This window comes from Pelodiscus sinensis, chromosome 10, assembly GCF_052426305.1.
Source record: "Pelodiscus sinensis isolate ZL-2025 chromosome 10, ASM5242630v1, whole genome shotgun sequence".
In the NCBI taxonomy this organism is placed as follows: domain Eukaryota; kingdom Metazoa; phylum Chordata; order Testudines; family Trionychidae; genus Pelodiscus; species Pelodiscus sinensis.
This window is the reverse complement of record NC_143061.1, coordinates 47,651,394-47,676,376: the sequence shown is the minus strand read 5'-3', so window position 1 is coordinate 47,676,376 and position 24,983 is coordinate 47,651,394. Positions and strand designations below refer to the sequence as shown.

The 24,983-nt window shown below is 42.7% G+C and overlaps 1 protein-coding gene across 4 annotated transcripts in view; it reads right to left on the bottom strand.

Moving 5' to 3' along the window:
- LOC102447587 (glypican-5-like) overlaps positions 1-24,983 on the bottom strand; it is a 749,086-nt gene that overhangs the window by 85,906 nt on the left and 638,197 nt on the right. For 3 of the 4 annotated variants that reach the window (XM_089780880.1, XM_006125190.4, XM_089780879.1), the window contains one exon: positions 14,772-23,205. The exons of the other annotated variant lie outside the window; for it this stretch is intronic. In XM_089780880.1, coding sequence (XP_089637006.1) covers positions 23,003-23,205 — 203 coding nt within the window. In that variant the 3' untranslated portion in view covers positions 14,772-23,002. Of the gene's footprint in view, positions 1-14,771; positions 23,206-24,983 lie in introns of those variants that run through there. 4 annotated transcript variants of the gene reach the window in all.

The following is a 24,983-nucleotide window of genomic DNA, read 5'->3' as shown; positions in this document are numbered from 1 at the left end:
TTAGAAGATAAAATAAAAAAAGAACAAGTTAAAATTACTTAGAAAAGTTAGATGTCTGAAAACCCAAACATTTATGCAATGGCATGTCTGTAGCCTTAATCTCTTCTTAACCATAGGCAGCTAATAGTTGTCTTACGGCCTAAACATGAAGGTTGATAATCCTTATACCTTTTGATCGTAGCTCTTTATATAGTCTTAAAATATAGGCCATTCATTAATGTACATATGATATATATTACAGATACAATATTAGCTATGGAAAAGCTAGGTTCTCTTTATTATGTGACACTGTTGCAAAAAAAGCAAACGTGATTCTAGGATGCATTAACAAGTGTGTTGTGAGCAAGATACGAGAAGTCATTCAACCCTCTCTACTCTGCACTGGTTAGGCCTCAGTTGGAGTATTGTGTCCAGTTCTGGGCACCACATTTAAAGAAAGATGTGGAGAAATTGGAGAAGGCCCAGGGAAGAACAACAGGAGTGATTAAAGGTCTTGAGAACATGTCCTATGAAGGAAGGCTGAAAGAACTGGGCTTGTTTAGTTTGGAAAAGAGAAGACTGAGGGTGTGTCTAGACTACAGGGTTTTGTCGACAAAACTAAACCTGCGTCTACACTACCGCTGAGTTCTGTCGACATAACATTGACAGAACTCAGCAGTTTTTTCGACGCTGGTAAACCTCATTTTACGAGGAATAACGCCTTTTGTTGACAGAGTTCTGTTGACAGAAGGCGTTATTGCATCTAAACTGTCCTTTGCGTCTACACTGCCATGTCGACAAAGCAGCTTGCTTTGTTGACAGAACTGGATGTAGTCTAGACGCTCTTTGTCAACAGAAGCTTTTTGTCGACAGTACCTGTCGGCAAAACTTCTGTCGACAAAAGCCTGTATTCTAGATGTACCTTAAGAGAGGACATGATAGTGGTTTTCAAGTCTCTAAAAGGGAGTTATAAGAAGGGGGGCGGGGAATTGTTTTCTTTGGCTTCTGATGATAGGACAAGAAGCAATGGGCTAAAACTGCAGGCAAGGTTTAGGTTGGACATTAGGAAACACTTCCTAACTGTCAGGGTGGTTAAACACTGGAATAAATTGACTAGGGAGGTTGTGGAATCTCCATCACCGGAGATATTTAAGAGCTGGTTAGACAGACACCTGTCAGGGATGATCTAGATGGTTCTTGTTCCTGCTGTGAGGGCAGAGGACTGGACTCGATGACCTCTCCAGGTCCCTTCCAGTTCTAGTGTTCTATGGTTCTATAATCATTAAAGCAAAGGCCCTGAAAGTTATTGATAAACTTCTTGCTTTGCTTTGTTCTACCTGAGCTCGGAAGTAAATCCTATTGGATCCAGCATAGACGGTTTGGAAAGGAGTTGCCAGCACCTCTTCTGCAGCCTCACAGCCCAGCCTAACCTCCCCTCTCCCAATAATCGAGGATGTCAGGGGAAAGACGCCTCTCTTCCTACGGCTGATATAACAGAAAGCAGGCCAGGGAAGTCAAGCCTGAATGGTGAGGAGTGACTAGTCACTTTGGCTACGTCTACACTGCAGGCTTCTTGCACAAGAACGGTTTTGCGTAAGAGTTCTTGTGCAAAAGGTCTTGTGCTTTTACGCAAGAAAGTCCATGGCAGTGTGGATAGCTCTGGTGGCCATTTTAGCCATAGGGGTTTCTTGCGCAAGAACCTCCTGTTGCCAATCCACTCTGCCTTCTTGCGCAAGAGGGCTTATTCCTCGTTGGGAGAGGAATAACTCTTGTACAAGAAGCCTCTCTTCTGATGCTTTACCGTAAAAGTACTTGCACAAAAATTCACGTGCAGTGTAGAATGTGCGTGCAGTTTTTGTGCAAAAATGGCCATTCTTGTGCAAAAAGCCTGCAGTGTAGACTTAGCCTTTGTGTCACTCCCTTTCTTTGTGACCTCACAGCTCATCTCCCAAACCCCGCATGGGATGTGAGAGAACCCTCTGCTCACCCAGCCGCCAGGTCTCAGTCTCTTGCCCCAAGGTTCGGTTCTAGGACCGGTTTTGTTCAATATCTTTATTAATGACCTGGATGAGGGGATAGATTGCACCCTCAGCAAGTTTGCAGATGACACTAAGCTAGGGGGAGAGGTAGATACGCTTAAGGGCAGAGATAGGGTCCAGAGTGACTTAGACAAATTGGAGGATTGGGCCACTAGAAATCTCATGAGATTCAACAAAGACAAGTGTAGAGTCCTGCACTTGGGACGGAAGAATCCCAAGCATAGTTACAGGCTGGGGACCAACCAGTTAAGTAGTAGTTCTGCAGAAAAAGACCTGGGGGTTACAGTGGATGAGAAGCTAGATATGAGTCAACAGTGTGCCCTTGTAGCCAAGAAGGCTAATGGCATATTAGGATGCATTAAGAGGAGCATTGCCAGCAGATCCAGAGATGTCATTATTCCCCTTTATTCGGCTTTGGTGAGGCCACATCTGGAGTATTGTGTCCAGTTCTGGGCCCCCCACTACAAAAAGGATGCAGAAGCTTTGGAGAGGGTCCAGTGGAGGGCAACCAAAATGATTAGGGGTCTGGAGCATATGACCTACGAGGAGAGGCTGAGGGACTTGGGTCTGTTTAGTCTGCAGAAGCGAAGAGTGAGGGGGGACTTGATAGCAGCCTTCAACTTCCTGAAGGGAGGTTCCAAAGAGGATGGAGAGAGGCTGTTCTCAGTAGTGACAGATGGCAGAACAAGGAGCAATGGTCTCAAGTTGTGGTGGGAGAGGTCCAGATTGGATATTAGGAAAAACTATTTTACTAGGAGGGTAGTGAAGCATTGGAATGGGTTACCTAGGGAAGTAGTGGAGTCTCCATCCCTAGAGGTGTTTAAGTCTCGGCTTGACAAAGCCCTGGCCGGGTTGATTTAGATGGGATTGGTCCTGCCTAGAGCGGGGGGCTGGACTTGACGACCTTCTGAGGTCTCTTCCAGTTCTATGATTCTATGATAAGGGGATGGTGGGATGAAATAACATGATCTTGGTAACTAATTGACCATTCATTATCAGTTGGAAATAGGTCAATGGAGGGATGATAGGAGTTGCTATAGGGAACTTTCTGGGTGTCTGGCTGGTGAGTCTTACCCACATGCTCAGGGTTTAGCTGATCGCCATATTTGGGGTCAGGAAGGAATTTTCCTCCAGGGTAGATTGGCAGAGGCCCTGGAGGTTTTTCGCCTTCCTCTGTAGCATTGGGCACAGATCACAGCTGAAGGACTCTCTGCATGTTGGGGCCTTCAAAGTATTTGAAGGCTTCCATATCTGAGACATAGGTGAGAGGATTATTCTAAGAGGGGTGGGCGAGATTCTGTGGCCTGCACTGTGCAGGGGGTCAGACTAGATGATCATAATGGTCCCTTCTGACCTTAAAGTCTATGAGTCTATGAGTCTATGAGGCAGTAATAAGCACAGGGTGTGGGAAACTCAGCCCTCCGACTCCGTCCCATGGGAATCCACCATTTCTGGGGCTAGCAAAGATCTGAGAAACTGAGACCAGATTGCAGCTGACCCCCTGGCAGTCCAGCTCCATGCCCACAGACAAGCCACTTGTAAATAGAATAAAGCAACTGATCAGAGTCTGGCCCACCTTCCACTCAGGGCTGCAAGGGGCAGCAGGCATGCAACCATCCCTGGGCTCAGCCACACTCTGCTCAGGAAGTTAAGGACCCCAGGGCTACTACTAATTGAGCTAATCATCTCCCCTGGTAGGACCGTTTTCCAGCCCTGACCCAGCTTACAGGTGAGGTGTGTGTGTGGGGGGGGGGGGGGGGGGAGGGGGGTGGCTGTGCTCATTGAAGTTCAACACCGCTGCGGCGGTTGGCACATACTGTCACTGGTGCCCAACCTGGGACATCCTTAAAAGGGTTTGATTTATACTTTGCTAGATACAAAAAAGTCATGGACTGAATAGAGACCCTGAGTTTACTGCTTATTACAACCCCACTGACCACCCTTCCTTTTGTGACTGGAGAGGTGTTCGTACTTCACACCGAATGTCCCTTGCACTAAACATTTACAGGTTGTGCTAAACAGTCTGCCCCCCTTATTCTTAGCTGTGACACTCAGTGCATGGCCCCCAACCCTGCAGAAGAGCCCCATGGAAAGTGCAGCTCACCAACAGATGTGGAAGTTGGCCCTATAAAAGACACTAGCTCACTCACCCTAGTCTCTCCAAACATCCTGGGACCAACATGGCTATAATTCCACTGCATACTTAGTTCCTGTTGGACCTTTAGTGCCTAACCTTTAAGGAAGCAAATGCACATGCCGGAGAACCGCTTGTTTCCAATCCAGTAACACTAGTTTGAAGCAGAAAGTACTCAAGGAGGCTTGTCCTCTGTGCTGGGCAATGCCTGAATGGGATCGTCTATCACTACCGTTACTCCTCGTGGAATTAGAAAGCCTAATTCGAACTACCTACTCAGTGCTGCGGGCACGGAGTCCGCACTAACGGGGATTTAAAAACGGCGGCGCCCAGCAAGATGCAAATGGAGCCTGGGATATTTAAATCCCAGGCTTCATTTGCAACTTTGAATGACTACATTAACCACCCTAGTTTGAACTAGGGTGGTAGTGTAGACATACCCATAGTGTGTATGCAGGGGACTGTGCTCAACCCCCCTCCATCCCATTCCACCCCTTCCCTCTGACCCCCACCCCACCTTTTCCCATGGCCTCCCCCTCCTTTCCAGAGTCTCTAAATGCCATCAAGCGGTGGTTTCCTAGCAGCCGGAGGAGCTGGGAGGGAGGGAGAGCAGCAGATCAGTGGGTTTCCCAGTGATTGGAAGGTGCTGGGGAAAGAGGAGCAGCTGCCGGTGGGTGCTCAACACCCACTGATTTTTCTCCCTGCATGCTCCAGCCCCCGAGCACCGATGGGGCCAGCACGTATGACTGTGCCAACTACTGCACTCATTCTGCCAGATGCAGCTCACACCCAATGCTGTGCCAGGCCTGCTCTGGTGACTGATGAGGAGATAGGGACATGGCTATCACCTACCTGTCAGCCCTTGGCCTAAAGGACAAGAAATAGCACAGATCACAGTGGTATCCGGCTGTTACCTACATGGGGAGGGGAGAATGCCAAGACTTGTGATCTGGAGGGAATTTCTTGGGGGAGCTGTACTAGGAGAGTTACAGAAATGGGCCTCAATAGCTCAGCTAGTCCAGTTGCCTGCAGTGAGGCAGGACTAAGAATTATGGGGCTTGAAGATACTGGAAAACGTTGTCTCCCACTTCTCACCTGCCCCAGAGTAGAAGCCCAGACCTTTTCCTGTGTTTGCTGATACCAGTGATGGCTTCCCTGCTAGACCATCTCCTGCAAGATGGTCGTGGTACATGTAGGTACCAATGATGTAGGGAAGGGTTGGAGAGATGTCCTGGAGGCCAAATTTAGGTTGTTAGGAAAGAGACTGAAATCCAGGACCTCTATGGTGGCATTCTTGGAAATGCTCCCAGTTCCGCGTGCAGGGTCAGGTAGGCAGGCAGAGCTTCAGTGTCTCAATGTGTGGATGAGACAATGGTGTAGGGAAGAGGGGTTTGGATTTATTAGGAACTGGGGACACTTTTGGGAGAGGGGGAGACTATACAGGAAGGATGGGCTCCACCTAAACCAGGGTGGAACCAGACTGCTGGCACTAAATATAAAAAGGCCGGAGAGCAGTTTTTAAATTAAGAGATGAGGGAAAGCCGATTGGTGCGGAGATGCACGTAAATCGGAGGGAGACTTCTCTTAGAGGAGAATCCATTGATAGAGATTCTTTAAGCTGTAGTCAGAAAGAGAGAAGGGGAGAGGACAAACCATGGGTCAGAGCAGACAAACAACTGCATATAAAGGAATCCAATGCATCAGGGAAGGGCAGACAAATAAGCAGTGGAAAATTTTTAAAGTGCTTCTACACAAATGCTAGGAGTCTGACTAATAAGATGGGTGAACTAGAGTACCTAGTATTAAAGGGGGAGATTGACATAATAGGCATCACTGAAACCTGGTGGAATGAGGAAAATCTGTGGGACACAATCACACCGGGATATAAAATATATTGAAAGGATAGAGCAGGCCGGCTGGGTGGCGGAGTGGCACTGTATGTGAAAGATAATGTAGAATCAAATGAAATAAAAATATTAAATGAATCAACCAGTTCAATAGAATCGCTAAGGATAGTAATTCCATGGTCCAATAATAAGAAATTAGCAGTAGGGGTATATTACCGACCACCTGACCAGGACAGCGATACTGAGATTGAAATGCTGAGGGAGATTAGAGAAGCTACCAAAATAAAGAACTCTGTAATAATGGGGGATTTTAATTACCCCCATATTGACTGGATACATGTCACCTCAGGAAGAGAAGCAGAAATAAAATTTCTCAGTGGTTTAAATGACTGCTTCTCGGAGCAGCTGGTACAGGAACTCACAAGGGGTGAGGCAATTCTCGATTTAGTCCTGAGTGGAGTGCAGGATCAGGTCCAGGATATAACCGTTACAGGACTGCTTGGGAATAGTGACCATAATATAATAACATTCAACATTTCTGTCGTGGGAAGAACACCTCAGCAGTCCAGCACTCTGGCGTTTAATTTCAAAAAGGGGAATTACACAAAAATGAGGAGGTTAGTTAAACAGAAATTAAAAGCACAGTGACTAGAGCCAAATCCCTGCAAGCTGCATGGAAACTTTTTAAAGACACCATAATAGAGGCCCAACTTAAATGTATACCCCAAATTAAAAAACATAGCAAGAGACCTAAAAAAGAGTCACCCTGGCTTAACCACCATGTAAAAGAAGCAGTGAGGGACAAAAAGGCATCTTTGAAGAAGGTGAAGTCCAATCCTCGTGAGATAAATAGAAAGGAACATAAACACTGTCAAATGAAGTGTAAAAATGTAATAAGAAAAGCAAAAAAAGATTTTGAGGAACAGCTAGCCAAAAACTCAAAGAAATAACTAAATGTTTTTTAAGCATATTAGAAGCAGGAAGCCTGCTAAAAAACCTGTGGGTCCCCTAGACGATCGAGATATAAAAGGAGCAATCAAGGACGATAAAGCCATTGGGGAGAAACTAAATGATTTCTTTGCTTCAGTCTTCACGGCTGAGGACGTTAGGGAGATTCCCAAATCTGCACCTTCCTTTGTGGGTGATGAATCTGAGGAACTGTCCCGGATTGAAGTGTCATTAGAGGAAGTTTTGGAACAAATAGAAAAACTTAATGTTAACAAATTTCCGGGACCGGATGGCATTCATCCAAGGATTCTAAAAGAACTCAAATGGGAAATTGTTGAACTATTATCTGTGTTTTGTAACCTATCCTTTAAATTGGCTTCCGTACCTAATGACTGGAAGGTAGCCAACATTACACTAATATTCAAAAATGGCTCTAGAGACGATCCTGGCAATTACAGACCGGTAAGTCTAGCTTTAGTACCGGGCAAATTAGTTGAAAACAATAGTATAGAATAAAATTGTGAAGCATGTAGAAGAACATAATTTGTTGGACAAAAGTCAACATTGTTTCTGTAAAGGGAAATCCTGTCTTACTAATCTATTAGAGTTCTTTGAAGGGGTTAACAAACATGTAGACAAGGGGGATCCAGTAGATATAGTATACTTAGATTTTCGAAAGCCTTTGACAAGGTCCCTCACCAAAGGCTGTTGTGTAACTTACATGGCCTTGGGATAAGAGGGAAGGTCCTTTCTTGGATTGAGATCTGGTTAAAAGACAGGAAACAAAGGGTAGGAATAAACGGTAAATTTTCAGAATGGAGAGGGGTAACTAGTGATGTCCCCCAAGGGTCAGTCCTGGGACCAATCCTTTTCAACTTATTCATAAATAATCTGGAGAAAGGGGTAAGCAGTGAGGTGGTAAAGTTTGTGGATGATACCAAACTGTTTAGGATAGTCAAGACAGAAGCCACCTGGAGGGACTCCAAGAAGATCTCACCAAACTGAGTGATTGGGCAACAAACTGCAAATGAAATTTAATGTGGATAAGTGTAAAGTAATGCACATCGGGAAAAATAACCCCAACTATACGTACAATATGATGGGGGCTAATTTGGCTACGACAAATCAGGAAAGAGATCTTGGAGTTATCGTGGATAGTTCTTTGAAAACTTCCACACAGTGTGCAGCGGCGGTCAAAAAGGCAAATAGGATGCTAGGAATTATTAAGAAAGGGATAGAAAATAAGACCCAGAATATTTTACTGCCCCTGTATAAAACTATGGTTCGCCCACATCTTGTATACTGTGTACAGATGTGGTCTCCTCACCTCAAAAAAATATTTTGGCCTGGGAAAGGGTTCAGAAAAGGGCAACTAAAATGATTAGGGGTTTGGAACGGGTCCCATATGAGGAGAGGTTAAAGAGACTGGGACTTTTCAGTTTAGAAAAGAGAAGACTGAGGGGGGATATGAACTAGAGGACATCAAATGAAGTTAATGGGTAGCAGGTTTAAAACTAATAAAAGAAAGTTCTTCTTCACACAGCGTGTAGTCAATCTGTGGAACTCCTTGCCAGAAGAAGCTGTGAAGGCTAGGACTATAACAGAGTTTAAAGAGAAGCTAGATAATTTCATGGAGGTTAGGTCCATAAAAGGCTATTAGCCAGGGGATAAAATGGTGTCCTTGGCCTCTGTTTGTCAGAGGCTGGAGAGAGATGGCAGGGGACAAATCGCTTGATCATTGCCTTCGGTCCACCCTCTCTGGGGCACCTGGTGCTGGCCACTGTCGGCAGACAGGCTAGTGGGCTAGATGGACCTTTGTTCTGACCCAGTACAGCCGTTCTTATGTGCCAGCATTCTTGCTTTCTTCTGTTGTTGTAACTCTGCAAATTTGATCATCAGTTATTGCCATGAAGAAGTGTTTGACGCATTTCAGTTGATTGTCTGACCAGTTACATGTCCCCTGTTATGCCAATTAGACTCTCAGAGTAATTCCAAACCTCATGAGAAATAGTTACTGTCTTGTTTAGAAGATACTATTGAAACCTGTCTCCTCTACGTCAGTTCTCTTGTCCCAACATTCAGAGGCAATCACAAAAGCCAGGCCCCCATATCTAAGTTAGAACTTGCCCCACATATGCTTGCATTTGAAGTGTAATATTCCCTATTCAATGGTGAAAGGGTTCCCTAATTTGCTGCTGCAAAGGTGGCAATAATTTTCCTAGTCCCTGATGAACATGGAGTATATGAAAAGGGCATTGCTTACGCTTGGTCCGCACTTCGAGTTTAGGTCAAACTTAGGTGTTTCCTGTCAGCTGTATAAACAATGAGTCTACACCACCAAGCCCAGGTGGTTAAAGTCAATTTCTGCACTCTCCTTGATGAGAGGAGTAATGCTAAATGTGACCTTGTGTGATCAACTTTGGAGTAGTGCAGATGCAGTACCGTGAAAGTCAATGTTCTTGGACTCCAGGAGTTGTCCCGCAGTGCTCCAAAGGGCCGCTCTGGCCAGCACTTTCAACTCTGCTGCACTCCCAGGCATATATGAAGAGCCCCAGAAAAATTGGAATTTCATTTCCTGCTTGACCAGCGTGGCAAGCAGAGCAGCGCATCTCAGCAGCACGCCCAGGGTCGCCAACAAGCTCCAGCATGGAGCATGCAGGAGATCCTGGACCTGCTGTGCAGGGAGAGGAATCTGTGCAGGCAGGGCTCTGAAGCAGCAGAAGAAAGGCTGATATCTGTGCCAACATTGCACAGGGCACAGAGGAAAAAGGGTACAGCAGGCACCCCCAGCAATGCTGCATGAAAATAAAGGAACTCAGGCTGCCATGCCAGAAGCAAAGAGGCAACAGATGGTCTGGGTCAAAGCATGGGATTCTGGGGGTGGATCCAACCATGGTCCCAAAACTGTCAGTGGCTACCTCCCAAGTGGCTCTTCAGGCAGCTATGGGCAACAAGGATTTTTTTAATTTTAATTTTCTATTCTGTTTAATTTTCTATTATATATTGCAACTTACTTGCATGTCTGTCGCTGTGAACATAAGTAAACGACAGTAGAAATTCAGCATTTGCCAGCACGGTTACCACTGAGATGTCCTGTTTGGAGCACAAGTAGTCAGCTGCCACTGGAGAGTAACTTGGCACATGCTGACTCTGTAATGGCTCGTCCCTTTTCCGATGGCGCTCACAATATATGTGATTTGATTTGAGAAGCGGGACAACAAGGCTCAGTGAAGTTAACGAACGTGTCTGTGAACGCTGCATTCTAGTGAATGCTGCGCCGCACTCGAAGCTGGAGACTAGTTCTGCTTGTGCTCTGACACTAAGTGATGTGCCTGAGGTGAGCGGACAGCTCTCTGAGCACCATTTTCCCGTCCAGACGCTGACCTGCCATCATTTCGCTGAGGTTGGTTACTTTTCCCACAGGTGGTGTCACCACTTTAACTGTCTTTGTATTTAAACAAAGGCCATCAGGTGATTGAGGCACTAAACGCTTAAGAGCTTTGTATTCAATTTGAATGGAACCAAGGCCTAAAACAATTAAGACGACTGACTGCTAGTGACTCCGCCACAGGGAAAGGCTGTGATTAGCGAGGCGTGTGGGCAGGAACGACCTTGGTCTAGCTCCTTTTATTGCCTCTTGGTGTTATCTAGCCCCAGAGCAGTGGGCAGTGCTGGTGTAGCAAGGGGCTAGTTACCGGTAGGTCAGTAACAATCCACAATCAAATCCAACCAGACCAGAGCACTTGCTGGTTGTGCAGATCGGAATTGCTTTATAATAAAACATCAATTTTCAACATGGAAAATCTGACCCCCGCAGATGGGGAAATGGATGCGGACACCTTAGTATTTTGTGTAACAAAATAAAGGAGCGGATGCTGGTGTTAGCTTGCTGCATCGGACCTGGGGAATCATTCAAATCTCCAGCTAGTGCTGGGGGATCTGCAAAAGGCCCCCCCTTGCCCAAAGGATTATTGTAACACTGCTGAGTCTCTAAGGGGCTAGTTCCCAGGTGACTCAGCATCCATAATCCCACAGACGACTTGTCTCAGTGCAGCGCTTGGGAATGGCAGCTTGCTGGGATAGTCTTGCCTCACCCTGATGTTTTCCCTAAAAAGTGTTAACAACTACAGCATGGTGCCCTGTTCCCCAGGCGTTAGAGCTGCAACACTAGCAGCAAGGCTTGCTAATGAGTCTGCAAACCAGGGCAGCCACATGGGCCTCTGGATCTCCCAAGAGTTCTGAATCCAAACGCCAGCCACTTGGATGGATCCCAGCCAATTCCACAGTGCAGCAATCCCAGTGGAACAACTGAGAGGTAACCTTGGGTGGGGGTAAGTTGCTTCCTAACTCCTGTGTGAATATTTTCTCCTCCAGGATATGATCCAGGCCCAACTGAGACATGTGGGATGAGCCTTTAAATATTCACTGAGAAGTCCCTGACAATAGAGAAGATTCACTTCTCCAGGGTAATCTCCTCCTCCCTTCTCAGGGAAAAATAAATCCTTTCATAGAGCTGCATTGCTGTAAAATGGTGCTGCAAGAAGTGACAGTGGTAATTTGTGGCTTCCAGTGCACATTTTGTGCCTGGTTAACTGTTGCCTTTGGAATTCCAGCCCTTCCTGTTTGTGTCCTGCACAGTTCACTTTGAATCTCACTGGAAAGCCAGTACATGTCATTAAAATCAGCCTCGGTGCAAGGCAGCAGAAAGTCTTTTGGCTTAGTCCTCGGGAAAGTCAGGAGATAATAGCTGGTTTCCAGGTTATTAGGCTGTGAGGAGCATTCTTTCCAAAGTGATATTTCCTTCAAGCTAGCAAGCAAAGTTTGAAGAAAAGTCTTTGCACTATAAAAAAGCCAGATTGCTCTATTACTGGCTCTAATTCTGGTGAGGCCCACCACCAGATCTAGGGCTGTATCACAGTGGAATTTCCAGAGTGAGGCTAAAAAGTCACCCTTTGTGGGGATTTCCTGCACAAAAGTTGAACCACAGGTCCTTGAACCAGATATTGCTATTCTGTTAAAAAGGGCTTATTTGGGCCCCTGTAGGGACTCCTTACAAAGTCCTCACACTGTGCTACAATCATTTGTCACTAGCAGGAGGGTATGTAGCCCTGTAGCATTGGAGAATTTGGGCCCTCCATTAGGAAGAATTAGCCTTCTGATCACTAGGGCCCTACCAAATTCACAATCCATTTTGGTCAATTTCATGGTCACAGGATTTTAAAAAATCATACATTTAATTATTCCAGCTATTTTAATGGGAGATTTCATGGTGGTGTAATTGTAGGAACCCTAATCCAAAAAAGATGTTTAGAGTTGCAAGGTTCTTGTGGGGTACGGGGAGAGGGGCGGTTTGCTATATGCTACCCTTAGTTCTGCGCTGCCTTTGGAGCTGGGCTGCTGGAGAGCTGCAGCTCCTGGCCAGGACCCAGCTCCGAAGGCAAAGCCACTGCCAGCAGAATGAGGAAACAAGCATGGTACAGCCACCCTGACTTCTGCACTGCTGCTTGCAGAACTTTGACTTCAGAGCTGGGCACCCAGCTAACAGCTGTTGCTCTCCAGCCACCCAGATGTGAAGCAGCACAGAAAGTAAGGGTGGCAGTAGTACCGTGACCCCTACCTAAAATAACCTTGTGACACCCCATACAATTCCCATTTGGGTCAGAACCCCCAGTTTGAGAAAAACTAGTCTCCCCCGGGGAATCTGTATAGTATGGGGGAAAGATCAGATTTCATGGTGATTGATACATTTCTCATGGCTGAGAATTTGGTAGGTGTACAGGTGCCTACTGATCACACTTGCAGGCACTATATATATATTTTGGAGGAAAATGACTATCCAACTGGGAGGGAATCAGGCTTTTAAAATAATTTTCCTGTCTTGGAATATGAAAGGAAAGATATTTTTAATTAATCAGGAAAAAAAGTTCTTTGAAGTGAAGTGAGTCTAAACTTTAGAATGCAGCTGTTCCACAGATTTAGACACCTACTTAACAGGCAGTTCAGTGTGAAAGCTTTCAGATTAAAAGGCCTTTGATGAACCAGAGCTTCAGAGAGCCTGTGATCATCTTCCCTCAGCAGAGGAGAAGCTGCTATTGTCTGTGAATGTGGATCAAACCCTGCAGCTTAGCAAAGGCTACACTGTGCGGACTATGAGCTCGGGCTTTCACCTTAAGTGCAGGACCTGGCATGGGAAGCGTTTTTAATGAAATATGCATGGTGACAAGGGATGCTTTAAAAGGCACAATTCAAAGCAATCTGAATAAGACCAAAAAGACTTGGCCTGATAGGAGGAGGAGGAGTCATTTATATCCAACATCTGGAACAGTGGTTCAAAAGTGTGCTGTGGCTCATTGCTGTGGTCTGCCATGCCGTCCATTGCCAAGAGGAAGCACAGAGATACTACAATACAGATAAACAGTTTAAACAGATTTAATGTCAAGCCAGCTAGGGTACGTCTAGACTACAGGGTTTTGTTGACAGAAGTTTTGTCAACAGATACTGTCGACAAAGCTTCTGTCGACAAAGAGCGTCTAGACTACATCCAGTTCTGTCGACAAAGCAAGCCGCTTTGTCGACATAACAGTGTGGATGCAAAGGACAGTGTAGATGCAATAATGCCTTCTATTGACAGAACTCTGTCAACAAAAGGCGTTATTCCTCGTAGAATGAGGTTTACATACGTCGACAAAACTGCTGAGTTCTGTCGATGTTATGTCGACATAACTCAAAGGCAGTGTGGACGCAGGTATAGTTTTGTCAACAAAAGTCCACTTTTGTTGACAAAAACCTGTAGTCTAGACACACCCCTACTGTAACAGAAGCAGAGCGAGGCTGTTCTGATATAGGGGGGTAGCATGTTATTCCGTAACTGGAAAAACTTAAAAAAACCCGAATAGTTTAGCAGCACCTTAAAGACTAACAAAACATGTCAATGACATCATGAGTTTTCATGGGCACTTCTTCAGATGAATGTGGATTGTGCCCATGAAAGCTCATGATACTAGCTACACATTTTATTAGTCTCTAAGGTGCTGCAGGACCATTTGTTGTTTTTTAAGTTTTTCATAGGGGTAAAAAGTAGCTCATTAAAGGAATTTAAAACTGCCTTGGTCTTCTTTTGCGTGGCAAAGCAACGGCTGAGGCGAACAATCATAGTCAACTATCTGGTGGGGAACATCTAGGACTGGTTTCCTGTTCCAAGGTGAAGAGCTAGCAAAGTCGACTAGTGCCTGCTGGTGACACTAAGCTCAAAGCGGGCTGTTTCTAATCACTGGACATATGATGGCTGATATTAGGATAGGACAGGACAAGGGCTTGGTCCTAGCAAAAGTATGGGGACTGCATTTCAGAAACCTCAGTCTAGTCTTTGACAAAGGGCATTGCTGTTCCAAGGCCCGTCTTTTTGCCACGGCAAATGAAGAGGTTGGGGCGTGTCTGGGTATGGAGCTTTGGTGAAAAGAGTCTTGTTTACTAGTTGCATTGGGATAGTGATTTACTTGGGAGGTTGCTGCCAATTTTGTGTTATGCAAAAGGATCCAAGAATAGTAGATAGGCACCTGTATGCCTCTTTAGTGACATAAATGGCAAGACAGAGAAAAAACAGCTACACACTAAAGAAAATGGTAATTTTTTAGCCTACCGATATGTGTACACAGTGGTTAGAACAGCACTTGTGGGCACACCCAAGAACTCTGGATCAATGTATGCCTACATAGACTATAAGCATGCCTCTTGACTGCAGTGTAGACGTATTCCAAGTGTGGCTCAAAAGGTTTTCTCAGCAATCGTAAACGTTCTGTATCCGTCATTCAAAGCACAATAGGAAGAAGTTAAAATCTTTTTATTTTAGATTTTTTTCAGTTCTGCAACTTACAATAAAAGGTGACGAAAAATATCCAGAAAAAAAAAGTTACAAACCATTCAAATAGAGGACACAATACCCTGTTGTGGATTATTTATTTTTATTACCATTCACAGCTCACTGTCCTTCACAAATCACACCATTTATTACAGTTTCTCAAAGTACCCTTGCTTGTTATTGTCAAGCCAATGATTCTGGACTGCTTTTAAAAAACATTTTTATCAGGTTCAGTACTGAAAACAAACTGAAGAAAATTGATGAGTTTATTCAATCAAATACAAGCCAAAAATGTAGAAAATAATTTTCAAAGTGCTTGGCTGATATGAATAATTATTAGGGCTTGAATATAGCTGAGGGCCAAAACAATCTACTTTGGAGCTTAAAATACACACAATACAATTAATGTAAAAAAAATATAAATGACCTATTAGTTTCAATAAAGGAAAGTAAACTAAAGAAGACCAAGAGACCATAAACTAATTTTTAAAAGCCTAAATGACAAATCAGGAAATTTTAGTGTAACTTCTATTCCTGAAAAATTGTAAACATTCATAGTATATTAGTTTTGATATATTAAAGTATGGTAAATACAATAAATGGTTGTATATTGCAGGTTTAGTATACTGGTTTCTATTTTTTATTCTAGTACTGCCCCATATAATAATGAGGTACTATACATATTGTATATAGTATTACTGCTACAACTATCCTTTCCAGTAAAGATTTGGAAAGTAGTTTAGGAACATGTTCCATCCATTTTTTATTGCTAATATTAAACTACAAAAGCACCAGTCAAATTAATGTTTTTATTTTCCAATTAAAGAACATGAAGAGAAGTCATATTACTGTTTCCTCTGGGTACTGTTTATTAAAGCCTTTCCAAAATGCAGTTTTCTTCCAAGAGATTTTGATCTGAGGTCGTAAATTATTGTAGTCAGTGGAGTCCATGCTGAAGCAGTACACACCCTTGTGTCCCGTCTCACTCCAAATGAAGCTTGGAGCTGGTTGGAGGACTAAGTAGTATCAGTTTCCAAAATGTGTTTTTTCACCTCCATTTTGCTAGGAAAATTTGTCTCCTCCTCCCAGATGAGTAGCTGGCCAAAGTGACTCTGTGTTTGTCATCTCTAGGCTGGATTACAGTAACCTGGCTGGATAAATACAACTCCTTGTATCTGAGGCTAAATGTGAAGACACAAGACCTTCAACTGGTGCAGAACACGAGTACCCACAATCTTCATGGTGTCGGTTAATTTTCACATCAATAATGAAGCAAGACCCGATTTTGATCTGTGACCTCAGTGCTTCTATGACACAATGCAGATCACAAAGCCCAGGATGATGTGTGCACTTGCACAAAGCTTTCTTTGTTGAGTAGATCTGGGTATGGACCAATCTTCCAGAGGAGATCAAGCACATCCAGTCTGACCATCTTTAAGAAATTTTGCAATAATCTTCTTTGAGAGATCAATTGCACCATAAATAATGCTTACAATACCCTGCTTCTCCTACCCCAAGCAGAGTTTTAACCTCCAAAAATGAGAAGTATCAGAGACTCTATGGCTGTGTCTACACTGGCATGAATTTCCGGAAATGCTTAAAACGGAATACTATTCCGTTTTCAGTTATTTCTGAAAAGGAGTGTCTACATTGGCAGGCTGCTTTTCCGGAAAAGCCCTTTTTCCGGAAAAGCGTCTGTGACCAATGTAGATGCGCTTTTCCAGAAAAGTGCCCCGATCGCCATTTTCGCGATTGGGGCTTTTTTCCGGAAAAGACTACTGGGCTGTCTACACTGGCCCTTTTCCAGAACAGTGTTCCGGAATAAGGACTTATGCCCGAGCGGGAGCAGAATAGTTTTTCCGGAATAGCGGCTGATTTTGTACAGTAGAGCATCGTTGCTTTTCCGGAAATTCAAGGGCCAGTGTAGAGAGCTCGCAGCTTATTCCGGAAAAGCAGCTGATTTTTCGGAATAAGTGGCCCAGTGTAGACACAGCCTATGGGTTTGTCTAGAAGGGGACACTCAGGAAAATTAATCTGGATTAACTAAAGGTGTGAATTTAATGTGGATTAGTTAAACTGCATTAAACCCCACATGGATACATTAATTCAGAAGGAAAGCGGCTTTAATTTTATTCCAGTTTAAATTCACATGGTTAGGTAATTCAGATTAATTTTCTTAAGTATCTCCATGTGGTTAAGGCAATTGACTTTATGGGGAAGATGCTCAAATTCTCTAGGTATGGATGGCATTATAAAACCATAAAACAGAGAGAATTGTAGCATTGTTCTGGATTTCCATAATGTAAGTAAGATCAGAATTGTGTCTGAAATAAGATTCTGCTCTTTGGGAAGGATTCCCTATTCTTGGTCCAGATTATTTGAAAATGTAAACTGACATAGCTCCACTGAAATTAGTGGAGGGGATCTGCCCCCTTGCTAAGATTCGGTCTCACAAACACACGGAAGAGTCTCAGAACCTCTCTGCTACACTGACATTTATTAAATAAGTTAATCAAATGTCTGATGACATTTTTTGCTGGAAAGTTTGTCTCAAATCTCCTTTTTTGAAAGACCAAACGATCTTACTCAATTTACTGCATATTTAAATAGAAAATATATCTAGCTAAAATCCAGTCTAATCCAATTTCCACAAATTTAACATCATATCCTTGACAGTCCAGTATTGCAACACTTTTAATATAGTCTCTGATCAGTAGAAGTTCCTAACATATGCAGATACAGGATTCCATTAAGAGATATGTTCTTGGTGTCTCATTCCTTTCTTTTTCATTGCAGAATAAAGCAGACAATAAATCTGATATATTGTAATGAATTATGGAAAAGCGGTGTCTGACTAATTCCATTTTTAAAGTGCATGAAAAAATGTCAGTTCCTATGCTTGGTATTGCAGTCTAAAAGCCTACTGTGTAAACTCAGAAGATAAATGAAAACATTGTTTTCTACTTAGTTGTACAGTAATTTTACAAGTGTATATTTGGAAGGAATTTACACAACTAGCAATACATTATTGGTCAAATCAAATATCCATGCCTTGTAGAATAATATGACCGGGAACTAATTAGGTGCACAGAAAGGCCATAGTGGATAAATTATATATCCCCCTGTCACAGACAAAGTGAATAAACATTAATTGCTTACATTATGCAACAAATTATTTTTAAAAGATGGTTTTCAATTAAATGCTAATATTATAATTACAAAGCATTGGACAATTTTACTAAAGATTAACCATAATGATAAAGTGCAAACTGTAGAGATTGTGCAAGGCAGTACTAATGCATTTTGCACAGCTATGAGAACTACTTTGAAGTAGGAATAAGAGATCCTCCGGAATAGGGCTTTATTCCGGAGGATCGGGCCAGTCTAGACGCTTTTTTTCCGGCTTTTCCCCAAGCCGGAAAAAAAGCGGCGGACATGTTTATTTAAATCCGTGGGGGATATTTAAATCCCCTGCGGATTTCCCTATTCCCACTTTCAAAATTAGCATGCCCCTTCCGAAAAAGGGGCCAGTGTAGACGTAGCCTAGCAGTTGATACCTGCTATCTAGTGAAGTACTTTCTGTATTGCATAAAAGCATCAGTAGATTTGTGTATGCCCATCTATCACACGGCTTTAGAGTAAGAACTGCTCTGGTATGTTAAAAAAGCCCTGCATGGTCAACACTGTGCCATTGTAAGGACTTGACACTGGTTTCAGTCACAAGCTGCAGCTGTGTCCTGGGGTCCCCTCTCACAACTTTGGCAGTGTCGGGGTAAGGCTGTTTTTCCAGAGATGCTTAAGCCAACTGAAATTTAATCATTAGAAACAGATAGGGAAAAATGCAGGAGAACAGCATTGGGAAGAATTCTGGGCTTTTGTGGAGATGGTATAGCTAATCCATCACCCCAATGACAAATGTGGGTTTTTTTGTTTGTTGCTTTTCCGTACGAAGGCATGTCACAGCTAAAAAGCTAACTTTTGACCACCTTACACAGCTCCGTGATAGACAATCCATTCACCGCTAAAAGAAGTAATCCTAAGAGCACAATGCTGCATCAGACTCAAGCATATACTATTCCTAGGTTATTTGAAATGTCACCAATGATATTGTTAGAGATGATGTACTACATTGCACATAGGCAGACTTCACTCTGAATAAAAAATACCATCTGCAGAGAGCATGAGCACTCTTTGAGCAGTGCATTAGCCTTATGGGGACTCTCTGTCCGGGGGGGGGGGAAATTTCACCCACACGTTAATTATGCTGTTTGGACTCTGCAATTTTAGCCAAACTTTGAACTCTGCTCATTGCTGAGACCCTAATTCTGCAAAATAAGCAGGAGCTTGAGTGAGTTAAGCCTGTACTGTGTAAATAAGGCTAGCTTGCTGAATCAGGGTCATAATGCTCCTATCAGTTAAAAGAAGGCTTTATAAACATCCAGAAGGGAAATGACAGGGCAATCCATTCCTGATTGGAGAATCGAATCAAAATATATGGGTAAAATAGGTGGCATTTAGTGATAACACACCTAGAGAAAATGCATATGTGTTAACGACAGACTGGATCTGGCATATGGAGAGCGATGGAAACCCTGCCCACAGCCAGAACCCTGTACACAGCTATTCTGAAACAAATCTGGCAGTAGATAATTATTGTTGTACTGCCCTGACAGAGCACAGACAGGCACCACTTGTACATCAGAAGTTTAATTCCAGGGCACGAGTCTTAAATTTTCTTATGCAGCGACACAATAGCTTATGTGCTTGAAAAGAGGTCTCACTGTAACAATATGTGGGCTAGAACTTTCCGGCCCCATTCTGCAGTGCAGTAAATTTCACAGAGCAAAAGGTTGCCTTCATATGCACCTTTACAATCTGCAAATCCTGCTGCAACTGTTTGCAGGGCCATCCTCCCTGTATCTTCAGACTGCTGCTCACCTCAGCAGGGCTTCAATAGCTTAGGAGAGGTTGAAAACAGACCCAGGGATGGACATTGCATCAGGGCATCTCAGCCACCCACAACTCCAACAACCACCTCACTGTTCTCTCTGCACAGAGGAACAAATCTCGCTGCTGCTTAATGCTATCAGGAGCATTGCCCTTGTCCTGGGATGATCCTCACTAACATAACTGCATGCCTCTTACATGGGAGTGACCCTCCCTGGCTCAGGAGAGGTTAGTGGAGCAGTGCAAAGTGGCTACCCACATAGGACAATTTTGCTCTCTATATTAAGTAGTACACATTATTACAGACACCCCCAACAAAGCAAAACCCTCGCCTGACTCACGGTAACCCACAAATGTACAAGTTCTCTCTTTTGCTCCCTTTACTTCCCTGGACCCATCTGTGTTTATTAAAATACGGGCTGAATCCAATTAAATGAGTTGATGAATCTCTGTCTCTGCAGTCTGAGCAGTGTCTGGTTAGTTTGAAGGAAGCTGGATCAGCTATTATTTTGTTTAATACAATAGACATATATGGAAACATCAACCAAAATAGATTAAAATGATTAATTTTTCAGTCTTAAACCAGTTTAGCAACACTATGTACGTCTTCATGATGCAGGGGATAAACCAAACTCTGGCTAATGGGCGATTAGGAAGAAAACTTCTCTTGAGCAGGTTATTGCAGAACTGTCTACTTCAGGGTTTCTTGCACCTTCCTCTGAAGTACTGGGACTAGCCACTCTTGATGCTAGAGTAGATGGATCACTGTGGTGGGATCTAGTGTCAAGCAACTCTTACAGCACAACCCCCAAAAGCAGGGTTTGTAATGTTGGAGATGTTCAAACTCGCAAACCAGAAGTTTTGCATATCTGGAATTTGGGAGAGCAAAATTCAAACCACAGACCCAAATCCATATTTTGGCACCTGAATACACATTTTCAGGTGCTGATATAGTCACCTAAAGATTGATTTTTAGGTTCCTATCTGTGAAAATTCTGGCTTTAAATCAGAGTGACTTCAGTGGACCTTTGCTGATTAACACCAGCTGAGAATCTTGCCCTAGCTGTCTAAATCAGCATGTGAGTACCCATTACTCACTTTCATCACTAGATTTCCCATCTGGTCCTGTGAAACTATGAGCATTATGATGTCACTGCAGGGTACAAAAGGAACAACTTGCATAACTCTCCATGTGAATGTACACTTTTCTTAAAAAGAGGCAAGGGCGGTAAAAATGTGCATAAATGGCCGTTTTACTGTATGCCCACATAGGCTGATGCTGCTCACTTATTCTATCACTGAACTCTGAAAAACTGTATAACAGTAACTTTCATACTATGTTTGCAAGATTCATTCTCATTAATACAATGTGAACTCACTATTTAATGGTATTACTTCATTAATACATTAAAAAAAATCAAAATTCTTAACACTCAATACTGCTCTGGGAGCATCTTATTCCTTTTTATCTTGGTGGTGCCAGACTGATTTTCCAGCATTATAAGAACTGGGATGCTACTCTGCTTGTCTTGACTGCTTTCAGTTTCTATATAACCTCCCCCTGCAACTACATGTGTATGCTTTTGCTTATACAGCTATCATGTACACATTTGTAAAGACCAAATGCAATAATTTCAAATCTCCAAATATAAAGCTAATTAGTAATTTCCGCTAACAGAACGTGAACACATACAAGTACAATGAGACCCAGGCCTCCTATTTTAGACTGTCATATCCAGCATGTGGTTGATATGATATTCAGTTTTTCTTTTGAATAAATGTCAGTGCTTGTATAAATCTAAGTGCTGAAAAAACTGTTTTACTCCCTCTCCTCTCAAAAAAAAGCAAATGTCTTTATATTATATCTTATAAAACAGTACCTCATATTTATCATAATAGTTTGCTGCACGAAAATGGCCATTAAATGGTAGATATGGTTATGAAATTAAACAATTGTTACAATTCCAATAGTTTGTGTATTTATCATTAATCACTATACTCATACCAACTGTATATATTTTCAGTGGCACTATAAATACAGTTGTCAGCAAATACACATATTAGTTCTCAACTTATCTACTTATATCATAGTACCTTTCCACCACAGCATTAAAACACATCAAAGTTTCCTTGATTGAAATAAAAAACCCTTTCATCACAATAAAATGAAGATTTTGACACTGTCTAGTATAGAAAATCAAAGTGAGAAATAACTGAGAATGTTGTTCTAGATTTGAGATGGTTTTAAATTTACTTCTACAGTGATAGCAAAGTTCAAAACATTAACTTAATTAAATAATACATGGTTTATGAAATATATTGTACTGTATAGGTCTACATGGAAAGCATTTTTTGGGTAAGAGGTTTCCACACACTTTATATTTCTGACACCTCCATGAAAACAAGGTCTCCTCCAACAGGAAATAGGTAGTCTGTTTGGACTAAATTATCTTTTTCCATATATAACTGCATTCAGCTGATTAAAACATAATGTTTACTTATGTTTCCCTCTGTCGGACATTCATCCTATAAGCTTTGAGCATATGGTAATGAAGTTTTGTGCGACAGGGAAACTCATTATCTATATGCCTCAGTAAAACGTTAAGTGTTTCTAAAAAAAATGAAATGGTTAAGGTAGCTATACTGATACATTACAGACATACCAAATGCTTTTTATAATGTGTCCTAAAATCTAAACCACAAGAGCAAAAACAAAAGGGTCAAACATGCTCTTATCTTCTTGGCCACTTAGGAAATTTATGAAACGAGTAGAAGTACTTCACTGAACATGGTTCACCACTGTAGACATAGGTTATGAGCTGTTCACTAGAGAAATGACATATGTATTAGCTTTCACCTGAAGAATGATCATTCATTTGAACTTATTTTAAGAATCTAACAAACAGAAACAACTAGTGAGATTATCTCAGTGAGTAAAATGGGGGAAATGCCAACAGAGTAATTTACAATTTTAGTGTTACTTCTACCTCACAATAACTTAAACTAACAAGATCCCCAGTTATCAGTCCCTTTATTTTTTGAGTCAATAACATACTATCAAAGACCCTCTTTAGACACAGTGTAAGTGCTGACACTCACTATCAGCCAATCTCAGCCTTTTTTAAAACATTCGTTCTAACATACCATATAACATTAGAGAGCCATTTCCCTTTGTTTTCCACTGGGTAAGGCTGTAGGCATAAATGACAAGGGACAGAAATTCTTGGACAATTGTTGCAATACAATGTTACTATGACAGAGAGTGCCACAAAATCGCCAGTGCTGTTACAATGAAAAGCAAAGAACTTGAGGCTAGATTGCCCACATTTTCTGCAGTATCATGTTTAGAAGATGACTTGACTATGGTTGTAGTAGCTGTGGTGTCAATCTTTTTCACAGTTGGTTTTGGTTCACTCCTATCTTCCGGATACGCCTTCTTTTTTGTGAGTACATCTGACCAAAAAAAAAAAAAAAAAAAAGGGAAAAGAGAAGAAAAGAGATGTCAATTGCTTATCTTAAGGGGAGGCTTATCACAATGTATAATACTAGAATGCCTTCAAAAGTAAGTACTGTAATTAATGCCCTCATCTGAGCATATAGGGAATAAGACTAAGGTATGTATACAAGAGCTGGTCAAAACTCAGGAGCAGCCTGGGAACTTCCCAGTGGGAAGTCACCTTGGAGGTGGGGTCCTACTGCAGAACTGAGAGCCTTTGCTTCAGCTGTGGCTTCCAGGACTGCTGGCCTTCTCTTGCACGGCAAGGGGTCTGAAAGCCTGGGCTTGCTGGCAGAAAGCGAGTGGACATTCACCGAAACAGAGATTTTCCACAAAACATTGATGTGTGGATGAATTCGTGTTTTCCAACAACAACAACAAAGTTGGAAAATTCCCAACCAGCTTTGAAGGTAATACCTTCTTGTGGAAGGTTCTAAACATTGCTTCCTGTTAGTATCCGCATCCAACTTCCCAATCTCAACTGCAATGGCATCTTGCTGTAGACCAATGGTGGTTTTCTCCCATGGTACTGAACTGAGCAAGTGATAGCACAATGTAAATTCAATCACACTGTAAATCATAATGTTAGGGGTCAAGTGTGGGACTGTGTGGCGCAGTGCGTAGGTGAGCTATCTCAGGAGCAGACTGACTCATTGTCTCCTTCCCTTGCTCTCTGAGGCCTGGGAAGATAGTCTGCACCATCCTTTTACTCAATGTGTGTCCTTTGACATGCTGGTGTAGCTACACTGATGAGTGTGGTAAAGCTCTGGCTATTCCCCAAGCCTTTCTGTGCAAGGGAAGTGGATGGAGGATGTAGCAGAATGACATCAGCTGCTTTCTTTCTGCCACGTCTACCCATAGAATGGGAAGCAAACAAGGGAATAAAGGGATGTCTTACCCACCCTGCTTTTCTCCTCATTAGAGTTGCACATTCTGGCTCAAGGAGAAAAATGGTCAGAAGGTAAACATGAAAAGACCTTTCCCCCTCATGCCAATCAGATAAATCTACATGGGTTCCCATATTGAAGCAAATATCTTGTTTAGTACGGTCAGTCCTCCATTTATTTAATTACTCTTCTTGGCCATTAATCACATTAAGGGTGAAATATTAATAATTTACAGACGTTATTTTTCCCTGTTCAAATTTCCTTTTAGGGCCCAAACCCATTAACTCCTTTTTGTTTCTGAGGTTCTCTGGTGGGAGTCTGTGGATATGTTTCTTCCTGCAGATCTTGCCTTAGGGCATGTTTTTTGAAATTTCATTCTTATTAGCTCTGCTGTGCCACTTGTATCCTGATCTGTCTGTTTCCATTAGGATTACTCCAACATGCTTTGGTGCATGTTTGCTGCCTGGCCTCTCCTACAGGGTAATGGGCACACTCAGATTAAGAAGTATTTATGATGTGCCAGTCTTAATTTGTACCGAGTGCATATTAACATGGGTGCATGTGTATGTGTTCTGTTTTGAAGCATGCCCAAGTGGAGCATGAAGCCCAGTAGGCCCAATGCAGCAATGGAGACTGGTGGAAACAGGCTCAAGCTGAACCACTCAGGGTATGTCTACACTGCAGAGTTTTTTCGGGAACAGCTGTTTTCCTGAAAAAACTTCACTTACATCCACACTGCAATCGCGGTCTTTTGAAAAAAAATGAAAAGAAGAGAGGGGTTTTTCCGACACTGGTAAACCTCTTTCTATGAGGAAGAAGCCCTTTTCCAAAAGAGCTCTTTCAGGAAA